The sequence below is a fragment of the Marmota flaviventris genome, chromosome 1 (assembly GCF_047511675.1).
Source record: "Marmota flaviventris isolate mMarFla1 chromosome 1, mMarFla1.hap1, whole genome shotgun sequence".
Classification (NCBI taxonomy): Eukaryota; Metazoa; Chordata; class Mammalia; order Rodentia; family Sciuridae; genus Marmota; species Marmota flaviventris.
The window spans coordinates 159,339,786-159,357,536 of record NC_092498.1 but is presented as its reverse complement, the minus strand read 5'-3'; the positions used below and the strand labels follow the sequence as shown (position 1 = coordinate 159,357,536).

General features: G+C 50.6%; 1 protein-coding gene across 2 annotated transcripts in view; it reads right to left on the bottom strand.

Moving 5' to 3' along the window:
- The window catches only part of Lrig1 (leucine rich repeats and immunoglobulin like domains 1), a 126,707-nt gene that overhangs the window by 34,901 nt on the left and 74,055 nt on the right, over positions 1 to 17,751 (bottom strand). For both annotated transcript variants that reach the window (XM_071618409.1, XM_071618412.1), the window contains exon 4: positions 1,202 to 1,339. In XM_071618409.1, coding sequence (XP_071474510.1) covers positions 1,202 to 1,339 — 138 coding nt within the window. The remainder of the gene's footprint in view (positions 1 to 1,201; positions 1,340 to 17,751) is intronic.

Genomic DNA, 17,751 nt, shown 5'->3' with positions numbered 1-17,751 from the left:
TAGGGGCCAAGGTTCATCTTCCCTGAAGAGATGGGTCATGACCACCTCTAAACCGGCCTGGCAAATGAGCTCCAAAATGACCCCGAAACAGTGAATGCACAGGGAACGGAAACTCACTCAGAACTGGAAAATGTCGCTTTGGCCTAGGTTTTCAGATCCTTCCCCAGAGTGACCCTCTCCTACCCACAGGCCATGGGTGCTGCAGGTTTTATCATTTTTACTCCTGTCTACCATCCACACCGCATGTAAGATGAGGCACGAACACGGGTGAGAGACCCATCAGCACAGTCCCGAGAACCCACAGAACCAGGAGCCGCCTTCCCAGACAGATCCCGTGAGCTGTGTGATCACTATGGGACACTAGGAAGGAACAGCCTGGAGAGTCTGCAAAGCGCTCTCTCTGCAGAGTGGGCCTCTAAGCTCCCCTGAGCCTTCCCTCCAAGCTCTGCTGGGAAGCAGCCCAGTAAAGGGGAGTAAGAGCAGGCTTTGTGGTCAGGGCAGACCTCAGAGTCTTGAACTCTTCTGTCTGAGGGGTGAGCTCCCTGGACAGGCGGATCCACCTCTCCCTGACTCAGGTGTCCACCTTGGGTGTAACTAGAAATGTTCCATCAGTGGGCATCAGAGGGGCTCCTATCCCTGCCTTGCACCATCCTCAGGGCTGAAAAGTTATTATGGTGTGGATGTGAGGTGTCCCCCAAAGGCTCACCTGTGAGACGGTGCAAGAAGGTCCAGAGGAGACATGACTGGGTGGTGAGAGCCTTAACCCAACCAGTGAATGGATCCCTGATGGGATTAACTGGGTGGTGGCTGGAGGCAGGTGGGTGTGGCTGGAGGAGGGGGCATTGGGGGCGTGGCTTTGGGGTCTCTATTTGTCTCTGGAGAGTGGAGTCTCTCTCTGCTTCCTGATCACCATGTGAGCTGCTTCCCTCCACCACACTCTTCCTCCATGATGCCCTGCCTCCCCTCGAGCCCCGAGGAATGGAGCCTGCTGTCTATGGACTGAGACCTCTGAATCCATGAGCCCCCAAATCAACTTTTCCTCCTCTACAGTTGTGCTGGTCGGGTCTTTTTAGTCACTCAGTAGTGAAAAGGCTGACCAAAGCAGAAGTGGAATATGCAGCCTGTGTACAGACCTGGGCAACGGAGAGGCCTCCAGCTGCCCTAGAAGCAGAGGGACAGCCCCGACCACAGAAGCACTTACAGCTCTCGTATGTGCAGTCCAGGGGGAAAGCAGGCGCTCCGGATTTCCGTGATATTATTCGAACTCAGATCCAATACTTCCAAGGAAAGGTAGGCCTTCAGCTGGCTCCCGTTCACGCTGCGGATCCTGTTGTGCTGCCTGAAACACACAAGTGGAGGTGACTCGGGCATTTCTTTTTGCAGAGTAACTACAAGAGCCAGGCGTAGTGGTGGACGCCTATAATCCCAGGGACTCAGGAGGCTGAGGCAGGAGGATCAGGAGTTCAAAGCCAGCCTCAGCAACTTAGGGAGGCCCTAAGCAACTCAGTGAGACCCTGTCTCTAAATCAAATACAAAAAAGTATAAGAATTCTCTTTCCTATTTTACTAGTTGTTTTGCTCTTTCATAACATGACAGTTTAGTGACACTCGAAATGAGCTTTCCTGTTGTTCTTCCCATCCATGATCAGCTGCTGGCTTCAGAGAGTATGCTGGATTTTCTCATATGGGACAAGCTATTTGCAAAGGTATGGGGCAAGAACACAGAGGGTGATCTTTAAGTACCCAAGCATGGCATGACCTGCATCCACCTATATACCCACCATAAAGGATGTACCAGTACAACTGGGCAGCTCCAGACCAATACCCTTCTGCAATCTTCAGGACCCAGTCCACTGCCGATTTATAAGGCTTGTAGGCACAAGCCCAGATTTAGTCATATGGCTGTGTCCAGTATTGGGGATTAAATCCTAGGCCTCATGCATGCTAGGAAAGTGCTCCACCACTGAGCCACATCCTCAGCCCTTCACAAATCACTACTGACACCTCCCATGTGCCAGGCATGGAGACATACAGGAGATGAAACAAACACACACACACACACACACACACACACACACACTGATAAAATCCTGGTAATCCCCATACATTGCTGCTGGGACTGCAAATTGGTGCAACCACTCTGGAAAGCAGTAGAGAGATTCCTCAGAAAACTAGGAATGGATCCACCATTTAACCCAGTTACCCCACTCCTTAGCATAACACCCAAAGGACTTAAAATCAGCACACTACAGTGTGACACAGTCACATCAATGTTTATAGCAGCTTGATTCGCAAAAGTCCAGCTATGGAACCAGCCTAGATGCCCTTCAACAGATGAATGGATAATGATACTGTGTTATATATACACAATGAAATATTACTCAGCCTTAAAGAAGAATGAAATGATGGCATTTGCTGGTAAATGGGTGGAACTGGAGACTATCATCCTAAGTGAATGAAACACACCAATTCCAAAAAAACAAAGGCTGAATGTCCTTTCTAATATGCAGATGCTAATTCAAAACGGGGGATAGGTAGAGAAGAATAGAGGTACATTGGATTAGGCAGAGGGGAGCAAAGGGAAGGGAGGGTGTTTGGGGGTAGGAAGGATAGTACAAGGATTGGGACATTATCACCCTGTGTGCACACATAATTACACGACTGGTGTGATTCCACATCACATACAACCAGAAAAAGTTATACTCCATTTATGTTGGATATTTCAAAATACATTCTACTGTCATGTATAACTAATTAGAACAAATTTAAAAGAATAAAATCCTGGCGCTCGGCAAAGGGAGAGAGGAGCTCACTGCTGGGTCTCACTGGAATCAAATCCCCTGCAGCTCTAATGGCGTTGTTCCTCAGTTTCCTCATCTAAATGACGGAGCCGCAGCCTGTCATTTCTGGAATACGGGCAACCCGACTTAAAACCATGCTGAAGGGATAGCGGACACTAAGGAAAGTGCTCCGAGGGTGTCCTGCCCGCTTAGGAAGGCACCGTCCACTATGACTTATTTGCATCTTTAACCCTCGAGGCCTCTGGCAAACCCCAAATCTAACCAAGGGACCAGCAGTCATCAATCAGGACAAAGGTGACTAATGCTAAGCGAGGTGGGGCCATGGGCCTGTTGTGAACGTGGCTCTCCCTCGCAGATTCAAACTGGGACAGGAGATGCGTGAGAATCCGCTCGGTTGCCAGGCGCAGTGGCACACGCCTGTCATCCCAGAGGCTCCGAAGGCTGAGGCAGGAGGATTGCGAGTTCAAAGCCAGCCTCAGCAACTTAGTGAGGCCCTAAGCAACTCAATGAGACCCTGTCTCTAAATAAAATACAAACTAGGGCTGGGGATGCGGCTCAGTGGTCGAGTGCCCCCGAGTTCAGTCTCTGGTACCCCCCCCTCCTCTCCCCACCTTAAAAAAGAATCTGCAGGGTGGCAGTGCTCTCCTGAGGGTTCCAAGCACACACTCCTGCCAGGTTGAGAAAAGAGGGGCAGCTGTCCAGCCGATCGGAGCCAGGAAGCTAGCCGTCGCTTACCCAGTGGCATCTCCTTTAAACCAACCCTTGAACATTGGTTCCAACAAGGCAGGAACGAGGACCTCTTTCCCAGAAGTTTGGGGGCCTCCCTCAGCTCCTTTTGTTGTTGGTGGTGTTGGTTTTTCTTTTCACAAGTCTCCCAGGCCCTAAATTCAAAACTCGATTTACAAGGGCCCAACTCTGCTGACAGGGGGAGCCTCCTTCCAATGAAAGGACCCTTCCCTCCACCTCCCCTCCTCACCCACCCCCCCACCAAGCTACTTCCTTTGAGATCTGTATTCAGCTCTTTAATAAACATAGTCTCTTACAGTTTTTCAGACTCCCAAAGCAAAAGAACAGAAAACCTTTATTATGCAAAGTATGGGAAGAAAAAAGATCAAGAAATAAAGGAGACAGTACTGTGCCTCATCCGGGAACTCTGGAGACCGTGCCAGGGAGCCAGGAAAGAGGGGGTTTGGAAACAGAAGGGACGTCCTGGGGCCCAAAGCTGGACAAAGGGGTCCGTCCCCTGGGGGGGAGCCCTCAGGACAGCTGACCCCTCTCTCTGCTCCCCCACACCCCCTCCTCTGTCTTACTTGGTCTTTGTCTTGGGCCTCTTCCTTCTTTCTTGTCAGTCTGTCTCTTCACATTCTCCCCCCCCAAAAAGGACCCTGTGAGGACGACAAGTCTCTGGCACCCTGGGAAAGTTCCCACTGAGCAGAAGAGGCAGCCATGGAGACTGGACCACGGCAGCCTGGGAGGGAGGGAACGCACTTCATTCTGCCTGGGAGAAGTTGCCAGGGCTAGTGCCCGAGCCAGGACGCTGGGGCTGGGAGGCCAGGAGCTTGGCGCAGGGGACAGAGCTGGCAGGGCCACCCCAGGGAACGGCTCCCCCGGGCCAGGCCAAGGAGCTGGGAATCGGGCTCCCCGCGGGCCAGGTGGGAGGGGTGGCGATTCAGAGGCAGGCACAAGAGAATGGTAAGGGGGGGTCCCTCCCGGGAGCCGGAGAGGACATCATCAAATGGGAAGAGGGGCCCCTGGGCAGGCTACCGGCCACACCTTCCAGCCCCACCCACCGGCAGCCACAGAGGGGGCCCGGGGACATTTGTAAATCAGGTACCTGGCAAAGGGGATACTACCCAGATTACAGTCAGCACCCCCACCCACCCCCACCCCACATTCCCACAGCTTCCACATCTGCACGTTCCACTAACTGGAGTGGAAAATACAAAAGAAACTGTGTCTGGAGTGAAGGTGTACGGACTTTTTCCCTGTCCCTGTCTCTAAATGGCACGGTATAGTTATCTACACAGCATTGATTTACACTGCATGAGATATTTTAAAATTCTGGAGATGATTTAAAGCACTGATTATATGACACTATTGCATTACTTTGTACAAGGGACTTGAGGCTCCATGGATTGGGTATTTTTTTTGGGGGGTGGGGACCTGCATGACTATATATATATAATCCCTAGAACTGACAGCAACAGAGAACAAACGTCCTGATCAAAACATGGGCAAAGGGGGCCCGGGGCTGGGGCTCAGTGGTAGAGCTCTTGCCTGGTATGTGTGAGGCACTAGGTTCGATCCTGAGCACCACATAAAAATAAATAATTTTTTTAAAATTGGCAAAGGACTTTATAGACATTTCTCCAAAGAGAATCAAGTAGCCAACAACCCCATGCAACCATGTTTGAAGTCAGCCTTCACAAGTGAAATGCAAAACAAAACCCTGATTAAATATCCGCTCACACCCATCAGTGTGGCCCCTATCAAATTAAAAAAGAAAAAAAAAAAAAGTTAAGCATGGGTGAGGATTTGGAGCAGCCAAAACTTTATGGGAATGTGAAATGATGTGAAATGATGGAAAGCTGAAGAAAATGGTTTGCTGACTCCTCAAAACATTAGACACAAAGCCGGAAGTGGTGGCACACAACTGTCACCCCAGTGGCTCAGGAGGCCGAGGCAGGAGGATCGCAAGTTCAGGGCCAGCCTCAGCAACTTAGTGAGACCCTAAGCATCTTATGGAGACCGTGTCTCAAAATTTAAAGAAAGAGGGCAGGGAATGTGGCTCAGTGGTTAAGCACCTCAGGGTTCAATCCCAGGCATCAAAAGAAAAAATAAATACTACTACTATTCGCTCCCACTTATGAGTGGCATCTAGAGTAGTAAAATTCATCAAAACAAAAAGTAAAAAGACGGTTGCCGGGGACTCAGGAAAGACGTCTTGTTTGATGGACAGGGAGTTTACTTTTGCAAGATGGGAAAAAGTTTTAGAGATGGGTTGCACACATGAGTGCACTTAACACTACTGAACCCCACACTTAAATTTTATGATATGTGTACTTTACCACAATTTTAAAACAAAACAAAATGCCGAGCCAGTTCACAAGACTTCTCTGCCTAAAACAAGGGATGATGTTCACGTCTGCCTTAGGAGTGTGGCCTTAGGATGTCCTTCAGGGCCCACATTACCTTCCACGCACCTGCCTGACCTCTTGCCCCTCCACCTCACACACTCTGCCCCACACTGGCTCCCGGATGCGTCATGCCTCAGGTCCTTTGCACGGCCGTTCCCACTGCTTGGAATGTGCTTTCCCCAGAGATCCACATCCCTCCCCACCCTCATCTCCTTCCCATCTGTGTTCCAAAGTCATCTTTTCAACAAGATCTTCCCTGGCCATCCGAAAACCTCTTCCCGGCATTATTTCTCTCAGTGGCCCTAATTTTCATCTAATATACTTAGAAATTGCCTATTTCCAGTTTCACATCTTCTCTCCCACCGAGATGTGGCTCCAGGGAGGCAGAGGTGCGTCTACTTTGTTCCCTACTATGTGTCCAGCCACTGGAAGAGCATAAGGTACATAGTAGGTACTCAATAAACACTTGTTGACTGAATCACAGAATGAACACGGGTTAAATCTGGAAAGGTCACGGGTGGGCACAGCTATGAGACTCACCAGCATCGACACAGGAGAAACCAGGCAAGCGGATAAGTAAGCTCAGTCAGAGAGCTCAAGATCACGAGGACAGAAGTCTTCACCAAGGGTTCCCTGACAGCACTGCCCAGACACAAATGAGACACCCACGGCAGTTCCAGAGGCCCTTGGGGATCCCACACTGCATCCCCAGCTGCTGAGGATACACATGCCACCTGCTGTCTCAGGGTTGATCTGGGCTCTCGACTGTAGCCCGGGTCACGATCAAACCTTCCTGAACACCTGTGCCCAGGAAAGCTGGCTTAGAATCGCTGCACTCAGAGTTCTGCATGAGTGGTGTCTGAGGACCCAGCAGTTCCACAGAGTTCCTCCTGCTCCGGAACATGGCTCAGCACTGCGGAAGACGTCCCGTGTAGGTCACCCTGCCCAGGTTCAAATGCCAGCTGCACCGCTCACAGGTGTGAATCTTGGAGGAGTCCCATGGTGAAGTTCTGGGCTGACATGAACAGGCACATAGCCCTTGCTCAATAAAATGAGTCGTCGCCGTTTTTATTAGTTGCCGTTTGTATCCTCAGAACCAAGCTGAGGAGCTAATTTATAGGAGGTGTTCTAGAAGGACGACGGTTGAATAAAATCAACGACTGCCTGGTTCTCTTCACTCCTTCATCTCAATGCCGATGGGCAGACCCGGTTCCCTTCTCAGAAACAAAGGGCCGCCTGAGAGCTCTGCATGTGAAACCATCCTGCTCCAGCGGCAGAACTCCAGGCCAGCCCCTGGGTCACCCAGGCTGTCCTGGAGGGGAGCTTCTAAGCACATCCCAGACGGGGACTCAGCAGATCCCAGGGACCCCCTACCGCGTTGTTCCCTGCTCACTCCCACAGCAAGAGGGACTGCGGCCCACATCCTGGACCCAAGAGCACCAAACCTCAAAGCACCAAACTTTTGGAGGGACAGCTGGCCTTCTAAGATATCCCTTCCAGGTTTCCATCCACGAAGGCCACAGGAAAGAGCCAGCATACAGATCCCTGCAGAGAAGCCCTCCTTTCTCCCGCCTGAGAAGCAATGGCTGCCCTGACTCAAAACAGCATGTCACCCTTGTGAAAGGGTTAATGTCATGTGCAAACACAGGTGCTTTTCCTATCACTTAACATCACCAACGGCCCAGTTCCCACGAAGGTCCACACCCATCTCTCTCACCTCTGAATCCTGCTTTCCAATTCCTTTTATTTTATTTTATTTTTTGGTACTGGGGATTGAACCCAGGGGTGCTTCACCACTGAGCCACATCTCCAACCCTTTTTTTATATTTTATTTAGAGACAGGGTCTCCCTGAGTTGCTCAGCACCTTCCTTTTGCTGAGGCTGGCTTTGAACTCGTGATCCTCCTGCCTCAGCCTCCCCAGCCGCTGGGATGACAGGTGTGCACCACCGCAGCGGGCTTCTTTTGAGTTCTTGTCTTCACAGACCTGCATTCAAGCGGGACAGGTCCTTTTATTCCTAGGGCAGGTAATGATGCAAAAGGATCCACTGACATTTAATTTTTTTTTTTTTTTAATTTTGTAAAGGGCGAGGATACCACAAGCTGAGAAGCACTAGGAATCCTCGTTACTAGCCCCATCTCAGGAACACTCACAAAACCAGTCCATTCTGTAGTTATGGGGCCTGGAGGCGGGGACATCCTGGCCACAAGGCTTTTGCCTCTAGCCAGTGTCAGTTTACCCCCAAGGCTGCCCTCTAGGGCGAGGAGAACTGAAGACAGCAGAAGCCCATTAAACCCACACCTGTTAAAGCCTTCAAAAATAAAATCAGCCTTCAAAGGCAGGCAGCAGGCAAGATAAGCTCTCCCACTTGGTTCCATTTTCAGAGCCCATGTTATGTTAGGCAGGGAAACAGACCGGAGGCATTTGAAACCAGCGCTTAGAACTTTGTACCCCAAGTGCCTGTTCCACTGGCCTTCTGTGAAAGCCTGGTTTACAAGGTGTTCCCGGTGGTGGTGGAAAAGATCTCCTGTCACAGATAACAGCCAGGAAGAAAGGGCGAGCAGATCAAAGGCAGCAGGGCAAGGTGGGTCAAGTGGATAATTTCTGGTTCCTGAAATTATGCACCTATTGTCTACACCAGGGATCAGCAAACGTGTATTCTACAACTGGGCCAGATGGTGAGCATTTTAGGCTTTGTGGTCACGAGGGGCTACTCAACTCTGCTGAAGTGCCAAAGCGGCCACAGACCATATGTAAATTAACCCGTGTGGCTGAGTTCCATTGAAACCTACAAAAATAAGCAGGGGCAGCAGGCGAGGATTGGGCCCCGGGGCTATCATGTGTGTCCCGGTTAACACTGCGGCAACCAGTCCGGGATTGGGGGACAGGGAGCCAGATTCTGATTTTGAGTCCTGATGTAACTTTGGAACCGTGCATGGATGGTAAACCACTCTTTATCTGGTTTAACCACCTGCAAAAGGGGGCTCAATTTCACTGTGCTGCAGAGAGGAGACCCTCCCCTCCTCCCTCCACAGTGCCCACGTCAGATGTCACCAATCACAGTCTTCTGCCTAAGTCTTTTCTACCTCTTCAGAAAGTGAAATGAAGCCCGAGTCTACATCATCATGAGGCTCCTCCAAAGAGGACCCAGGTTCCTTTCTGCGGCCAGTGGAGACGGACATGCCATCAGGACCACCTTACAGAACACAGAGAGCTGCACTCTCTAGCCTCCTCCTTTAGTTCTGTCAGTTACGCTGGAAGCTACTACAGAAGTCTACCACTGAGGCAGGGATGACCTTCAGCTCTTCCAAGTACTTCAGTGACTGTCCACTCTTTCGCATATGGACTCCAACTAGACAGAGCAAATCTTCCTTAAGAATTTTACTTTGAGTTACCTAAGTCAGCAAAATCCAAATCCTTGCTTTGCCTGAACCTCTGGCTAAAACAGACAGCTACACCCAAGGTAACACTGGAAGGAGGAAAATTTTTAACATACCCGCTATGCCCCCTGCTCCATCCTAACCCTACTATTCCCACGGCGATCCTGCCACACAGTGAATGAACCCCACACCCGTGCGCTCTGAGTACCCGCAGCACGGGGCCCACCAGAGAGCTGCTCTGGAATCCTAAGACTGCACCGTAGTGAGCACATAACCCACTGCACGGCGGGCACCCAGGACCTGCCAGGAGTGGCTGAAGACCTAAGCGCACCTGGACCTGCCATGTGAGGCTGCAATGTGGCCTAATACAGCAGACCTGGAGCCCACCCGGTGTGAAGTGGCTGGAGACCCTGCTACAGAGACTGAGGGAAACTGAAACCTACCAGTGGTAGTGCAAACACTAAGGATGTTAACCATTTCAAGAACACAGTGAAGAAAACCAGGTCTCCTTTATTAAAAAAAAAAAAAAGACTGGGTGTAGTGCCCATAATCCCAGCGGCTCAGGAGGCTGAGACAAGAGAATCGGGAGTTCAAAGCCAGCCTAGCGACTTAGCAAGGCCCTGAGCAACTCAGTGAGACCTGTCTTTAAATAAAATATAAAGTGGGCTGGGGATGGGGCTCTGTGGTTAAGCGCCCCTGGGTTCCATCCCACTACCCAGTACCCAGGTCACATGCCAAGGGCTGGCAGCTGTTTTGTTGTTTGTGAACACTTCTATCCAGTTATAAAAGTCTGACTAGTGTATAAATGATACATGCCGACTTCAACACACTTTTACAAAAGGTGTGTGCCCATGTAACCCCCCTGCTCAGACACGGGGAGAGAACACCGCCCATCTTTTTTCCATCTTTTTCCTGGTTGGTTATTCTTCCCAAAGGGAAACTCTCCATTTCTACCACACTTGACCAATTTTGCCTATTTCTGTGCTTTAAATATGTGGAATTGTCTTATAGATACTTTTCTGCACCTGGCTACCTTCACTCCATTTGGTAGTTATGTGACCCACCCAGGTTTGCTGCATCAGAGGCATTTCCATTGCAGTATGATGTTTCTATTTAAGAAGCAGCCATTTATTCTTGGATTCCGCTGCTGACCAACACCGAGTTATTTCCAATTTGGACTACTTCGAAAATCACTGCTACGGACATGAATTTGGGGGTGGGGATAGGGGTGGGAGTGGGGGTGCTGGGTGTAGCACCAAAATAATAGTAAGAATAATTCTAAGACCCAAATTAACATCAAGCTTAATGACAGAGGCACATCCCCAGCCCTTTTTATTCTTTATTTTGAGACAGGACCTTGCTAAATTGCTGACACTGGCCTTGAACTTGGAATCCTCCTGCCTCAGCCTCCTGAGTGTCTGAGATGACAAGCGTGCACCATCACGCCCGGCTCAAAAAAGCCTTTGCACTGGCTGTTCGGTGCACATTCACTTGCCCTCCCAGCAGGCCTGCAGGGTCCAGGCAAGACACGGCTCCACGGCTCACTGGCAGCACCCCTGTTCAGCCTCACTACACCCTGGTAGTTTTCTTTTAAACCAATTCCCCAGGGTTGAAATGAATCTGAAAAATCATCTGATGACTGTGCCCTGTGTCATGCTGCTTCTTCTGGCCATATTCTCAACTGCTACCTCCCTTGGTTTCCTGGCCCGGACCCTGACCACTAAAAAGCACTAAGAATAAGGCCTGGGGCTACCAAACAACGCAAGGGAGCTCAATCTAATCTTGTTCACGTGTGGAGCAGAATTGTTTTATTGTAAATGAGGACCTAATAAGCACCAAAATAGTAAGAATGATTCTAAGACCCAAATTAACATCAAGACCAATGCCCATGTGCGTGCGAACCCACAAACTAGGAAGAGGTTTTCAGAAGAAACGAGTGCAGAAGTTTTCCCCAAGCCAACTTGAAGCCAGTGTCTCTGGTCAGAAGGATAGTCAAAAGCGTCACCCTCTCTCTAGCCTACTATATATCCAGCTTCTGTTTTAAAAAATATATTTTTTTAGTTGTAGATGGACACAATACTTTTATTTCATTCATTCATTCATTCATTCATTTATATGTGGTGCTGAGGATGGAACCCAGTGCCTCACATATGCAAGGCAAGTGCTCTACTACTGAGCCACAACCCCAGCCCTACATCCAGCTTCTTAAAAGTGAAAACCATAGCATAAAAAGCCAGTGTCTCTCAAGAAACAGCCCACCCAGGCTTGGTGGTGCACACCTATAGTCCCAGCAGCTCTGCAGGCTGAGGCAGGAGGATCACAAGTTCAAAGCCAGCCTCAGCAATTTAGCAAGGCCCTGAGCAACTCAGCAAGACCCATGGAAGCCCTCCTGGGTTCCATCCCTGGTACCAAAAAGAGGGGGGTGGGGGCGTTGGGGGGGGGGAGCACACCCAGCCTGGATTATTTGCTGGGCAGGAAATGAGAATGAAAATCAGAATAAGCAGGTCTCTCTTTTGCTCCCCCCTCCCCCCCACCCCCACCCCGGCTGCTGGTGAATCACCAGTTCCCTGGGGAATTTTGGCAGATTCTCAGCCTGGCTGCAGATGACGCTCCGGATCTGTTTATTCAGGTGGAGATGGGATAAAAAACAAGAGCAGCCCAGTGGCCGGATAAACAGCCTCCACCAGGCAGGGTCAACCCCTCAGAAGGCAGGACTGGGCTGTGTCAACCAATCTCCCCACCCGTTCACTTCCTTTAGGGTCACTGTCCCCTGGGGGTCTTCAACAGACAGTTCCCATTAAATCCTTGCAAAGGAGACCTAAGTGTTAACCCATGGAAGTGTACAGTCCTGGGGACACTGCTACAGCAGGACCCTGTGGCTCCCCCACCCCTCCGCTTACACATATCGAGCTGGAAGTCCTGGGTTTGAAATGAAATCTAGGAACCCTATAGAAGCAGCCACCACTATCCTGTGAAGTGCAGAGACACTCAGCCCACGAATGCCTGCAGCTCAACACCATCTGTCAGAATGTTTCTGTGCTTCATTCTAAGATGCACAAGCAAAAACCACCACAACAAAAAACCTCCCAAGACAAGACACATGAGGAATGCAAGGAACCCACTTAGGGGCTGGGGCTGCAGCTCAGTGGCAGAGCACTTGCCTAGCACACGTGATGCACTGGGTTTGATCTTTAGCACCATATAAGAATAAATAAAGGCATGCTGTCCATCTACAACTAAAATTTTTTTTTTAAAGAAACCCATCTAAAAAGGCTACCTACTGTATAACTTGCAAATATATGACATTCTCAGAAAGGTAAAACCATGGAGATAATAAAAAGATCAGTGGTTGCCAGAGGGTAGGAAGGAAAGGGAGATAAATCGTTCAATCCTGGGGAATTGCAGGGCAGTGAAACTTCTTTGTAATACTGTAATGGTGGGTACATGTGATTTTTACATTTATCAAACCCACAGAGTGTGCAAACCCAAGAGGGAGCCCTAATCTAAACTGTGGGCTTTAGTAGGAAGTTAATATTGGGTCATGAGATGTAACTAAGGCAAGATGTTAGTAATGGGAAAACAGCTGGGCACAGTGGTGCACACCTGTAATCCCAGAAACTTGGGAGGCTGAGGCAGGAGGATCACGAGTTCAAAGTCAGCCTCAGCAACTTCGCAAGGCCCTAAGCAACTGAGCAAGACTCCGTCTCTAAATAAAATATAAAAAGGGCTGGGGATATGGCTCCATGGTTAAGTGCTCCTGGGTCCAATCCCCAGTACCAAAAATAAAAATAACAATTAGGAGGGGAAACAAACTCTCCACCAAAAGAGGGAAGGGCTGGGGGCGGGAGGAAGGGATGGAACATGGCAATTCTCTCTACTTTCTGCTCATGTTTTTCTATAAACTTGCAACTTTCCTGAAAGCCTATTAATTAGAAACAAAACCACCTAAAATATTAAGTAGTCCCAATGAAATGGCATCAGTAGAATGTAAACCACACCAAGGCTCGGATTTTTAGTTTACTGACGGCTGTATTCACAGCACCCAGGGGGGAAAAATGCTTATAATATAAAAGGTGCTCAATCAATATTTGTTCAGTAGATACATGAAGTACATCTTTAGTTCAGTCTCCTGGGGTTATTCAGGAGATTAAACCATCCTTTTAGAATCTTTTACCAAAAAAAAAAAAAATTTAAAGGTATGATGTAGAGCTTTATTTTTTTAGGGAAGCGACAGACCTACTAAAGAGAAAGCATTGAACAGAACTGGGTACTTATGCATTTCCCATGTCCCGTTCACGGACGCTGTGCTTGTCCTGGGCTAGCCAATGTCCTCGTGGCCCTGGCCCCCAGCATCAGCCCAGCCCAGCAGAGCTGCCTCTGCACCCCTCCCCTGGGAGGGACATCCAGACCCTGACAGAGGACTTCTGAGAGCCACGTCTGACCTGCACTCATTCCCCAAAGAGAAGGGCTGTGCCATCCTCACTCGGGGACTTCTGAGGGCTTGAGAAGTCCCTTCTGTGCCTGCAGGAAGGGAATCTGTCCTGTCACCTGGGCAGGTCAAGGAGGTACCAAGTTGGGTCAGAAGATGTGAAGTCAGGAACAACAAACCACTTCCTCTAGCCCTGCCCTCCACAGATGGACACTTCTGGATCAGAAAAGCCAAAAAAGGTTTCTCTTTTCTGATCTGGGTCAACACAGCCACCTGACGATCCGCTTTATTTTTCCTTTAAACCAGTCAATGTAGAGGTTTTTCTTTTGGTACCTGGGATGGGAACCCAGGGGTGCTTAACCACTGAGCACCATCCCCAGCCCTTTTTATTTTTTATTTAGAGACAGGGTCTCGCTGAGTTGCTGAGGCTGCCTTTGAACTTGCGATCCTCCTGCCTCAGCCTCCAGAGTTGATGAGATTAACAGGTGTGTGTCACCACGCCTGGTCCCTTCTTCTCTTCCTCTTGGCCTCCCTTTCCCTGGTGACATGCTCTCCTACACACCCTAGCACACTGGGATTTCACTCCACCACACAGACCCTCCTCTACAAGACCTCGGCCATCACGGATACCAGCCCTGGCGTGGCAGTATCACAGAAAATGTGCTCGTCCATTAGGCAAATGAACTGAATCTGTATTGACAAAGCAGTTAACATGAACTTAGAACACTTAAGCGTGAAGTGCCGGGTTGTCAAGCTGCGTTGCGTCGGGCCACCAACCCTAGCACAACCAAGGAGCTGTGGGTGCTGCATGGCTGACCTGGCCACCCCTGATTTCTCACTCAGCAAATCCCAGTCCCCTCTCATGACAACATCAAGGCCATGTGTCTGTGCCTGCTTGGCTCTGCGGCTCAAGGGAGGAAGGAAAGAAAACGTCCACATGAGCCAGCGGTGCAGACCCACCCAAACTCCAAGAGCCGAGCTACAGCGGCTGGCCTCAAAAGGGGGACGAGCTGGAAGACGGCAGTGACCAAGAACGAGGTGGGGGAGAGACCCCTTGGAGCCAGCAACAAACCCCAGCCCCTGGGAAGAAGCAGCTGCAGTCACTTGGTTTCCTCTGCTGAGGAGGGTGACAGATGCAGGAAAGACCCCAACCCAGGATACGCAATCCTGGAGCTAAGGCACCTCATACGGCTGGGGTATCCTCGCTCCAAAGTTCCCCAATGCTGGTCAGCAACTGGGAGAGGACGTCACCGGGAGTCCAAGACCGAGGGCTCTGTCATGGTCTCTCTTCCTGGTGACCTCACCAACCAGGACCACTGATGACAAACAACAGGGTGGCCTCACGCCACATTCCCAAACAGAACACAGCCTCCTTCTGGTGGGGCTGCCTTTCTGTTTGGGCCCCGGGCAGGGAGCACACCCTGGAGAAGGTCCACATCACACGCTCAACAATATCACAGGACTGATCTATCTGCATGGCTGCCATTCTTAAAAGATCTAGGTAGGCATAGGCAGGGAAAGCTACGTGTCGCCCTCAGACAGAACGTGACCACAATGTCTCCTCTCTCTCACGTGTTATTTTAAGGCGCTTGACATTTAGGTACATAAATTGAACTTGTATTCCCAAAGCAATTAACATGAACTGCAGGACCTGACTCTCCAGTGTGGCTATGCCTAAGCTGCGTGGGGGTGAGCAGTGGGGTGGCCTCAGTTATTGCACCTCTCCATGCAGGCATGCATATGCAGGAGGCCATGCTGTGCTGGGTTCCAGAATCTTCTCAGGGCCCCCTCCTCACAGCACTGCACCAGGTGGTGACAACTTCAAAGGGCCTTTGTAGCTGAGCCTGGGATGAAGCCCAGAGGCTTCTGCAGCCGCCAGGAAATGCCAGAGTCACTGCTCAGGGCAGTGGATCCTCCCAGACGGCTTCCCCTCACCCCTCAGCCATGAAGGAGGCACCCAGCACTTTCCTTCTCAACAGAAAGTGGCACTGGCCTCAGCCCCGGGACAGAGGCAACCCAAAACCTTCTGTTGCTGTGTACCTGCCGCTATCCTCTGGCTTGCCTTCTCATTGGTATGACCTCATTTAACCCCAAGACAACCCAGGGGGGCTAGATCACCACCCCCATGTTGCAGGTGGAGACCCTTCAGGCTAACCCACTTGCTGAAGGTTGTGGAGGCTGCAGCAGGAAGCCGGCAGGTAGAACTGGAGCCCAGAGTGTGAATCCACATTCCCCCCCCCACTTGGAGACAGGCAAAAGAACCCCTGGGGAAGAGAGCTTCTCTGGACAGCACCCCACACCTCTTCCAGTCATCCACCAGGGAGAGATGTCCCCTCTGCCCAGCCACACCTCGTTTTATAACAGAGGCTGGACCTCTTTCTCTGCAGGTTCTGGGCAAAATCCTGCCTCACTCCACTGCATAGCCCTGTTAGAGTTTGGATACGAGGCGGCCCCCAGAAGCTCCCGTGTTAATGCAGGATTGTTCAGAGGTGGAAGGACTGGATCTGGTGGGCGCTGTAGCCTGACCAGTCCATCCTAGTTTTGAAGAGACTGGCTGGATGGTAACTGTGGGCAGGTGGGGTCTGGCTAGAGAGGGTGGGTCACTGGGGAGGGGGCGGGCATGCCGCCCCTTCCCACTTCCTCTCTCTGCTTCCTGGCCACCAGGAATGAAGCTGCTGCCCTCCACCAGGCCCTTCCGCCCTGATGCTCTGCCTCACCTTGGGCCCAGAGCCCTGGACTCAGGCTGCCATGGACTGAACCTCTGAAAACATGAGCCCAAACAACCTTTCTCTCCTATAAGTTGTTCTTGTCGGGCATTTTGTCGTAGTGCTGCAAAGCTGACTAACACTGCCCCCCTTCTCACCAGCCCTACTGCTGCCTATGTAAGCCTAAACACCTCACCAGCATGCTCATGCATGGTCCCCTCCAGTCTCTCAGCCCACAGAGGGTCACCACACAGTTGCCCGGCCAGACCTCCCCTATGATTAAACTGATTATGGTGGTCAATGTACCCATCCCTAAATAGGTGAAGATTGGGGCTCTTCTTTCTTTCTTCAGACAGTAAAGTGCGACGGCAAAGAACCTGGCACTGTCCAGGTGGGACCTGTCTACCTGTTGCTCTCCACCATGACAGACTCAGAGAGGTCGAGGCCCTGGTGGGAAGTTGCCCAGCTCACCCGGATGTGAGCCCCAGGCGTTCCCCTGGCTCCTGGCTGGACCATGCTGTGAAGCCACAGGGGCACAAGAAGTTAGATCAGACGGCTGCAGCTGGTAGAACAGAGGACTGCGGGTACAGGGGTGCCCCGAAGCGCCCTCGTGCCACAGAGGGAGGTCCTCTCTCCACTGTCTGCCGTTGGCACATGCCCTGGGATTCACATCGGCTTCCCAACAGCTTGCAGTTCTATCAAAGGAGGAGGACACAGCCTCCAAGATGAGATCCTCCCCTCTCTAGGGAGCCATACCACTGATCTGCCTTCAAAAATAAAACCAGGCCTGTTTCCTGCCCCATCTGGAAGACTTTTGATCTCCCAGTCACATGACTTTGGCTATCTGGGAGCAGGCTATTTCCCAAGGCTCTCGGCATACGATCTGACTGTTCTTGGAGAGAGTTAAGGATGGGTAGGGGTGGGACTGAGGAGTGGCCCTTCACTATCTTCCCCGAAAGACGATAAGAACCTGCCACATCAAAGTGACCACACCCAGGGCCACTGGGTCCTCTTCCTGCCCATTCCGGGTTCCTACGCTTGGTCTTGTTTCTTTCTTGGAAACACAGGCTCTGATTTTCTTCATTTCAGGCTGTTAAAACCATGCCATTGTAGGCTTAGATGCAGAACGTAAACTGCAGAACTTCTAGGGGAAAAAACAATAACAACAACAGAAATTCTTTGGGATTTAGAGAAAATTCTTAGACCTGACCCTAAAAGCAAAGCAAAAGGAAAAATGAACATGATGGGCTCTATCTCCAAATTTAAAACGTCTGTCCTGTGAATAGCCCCGTTAAATGAAA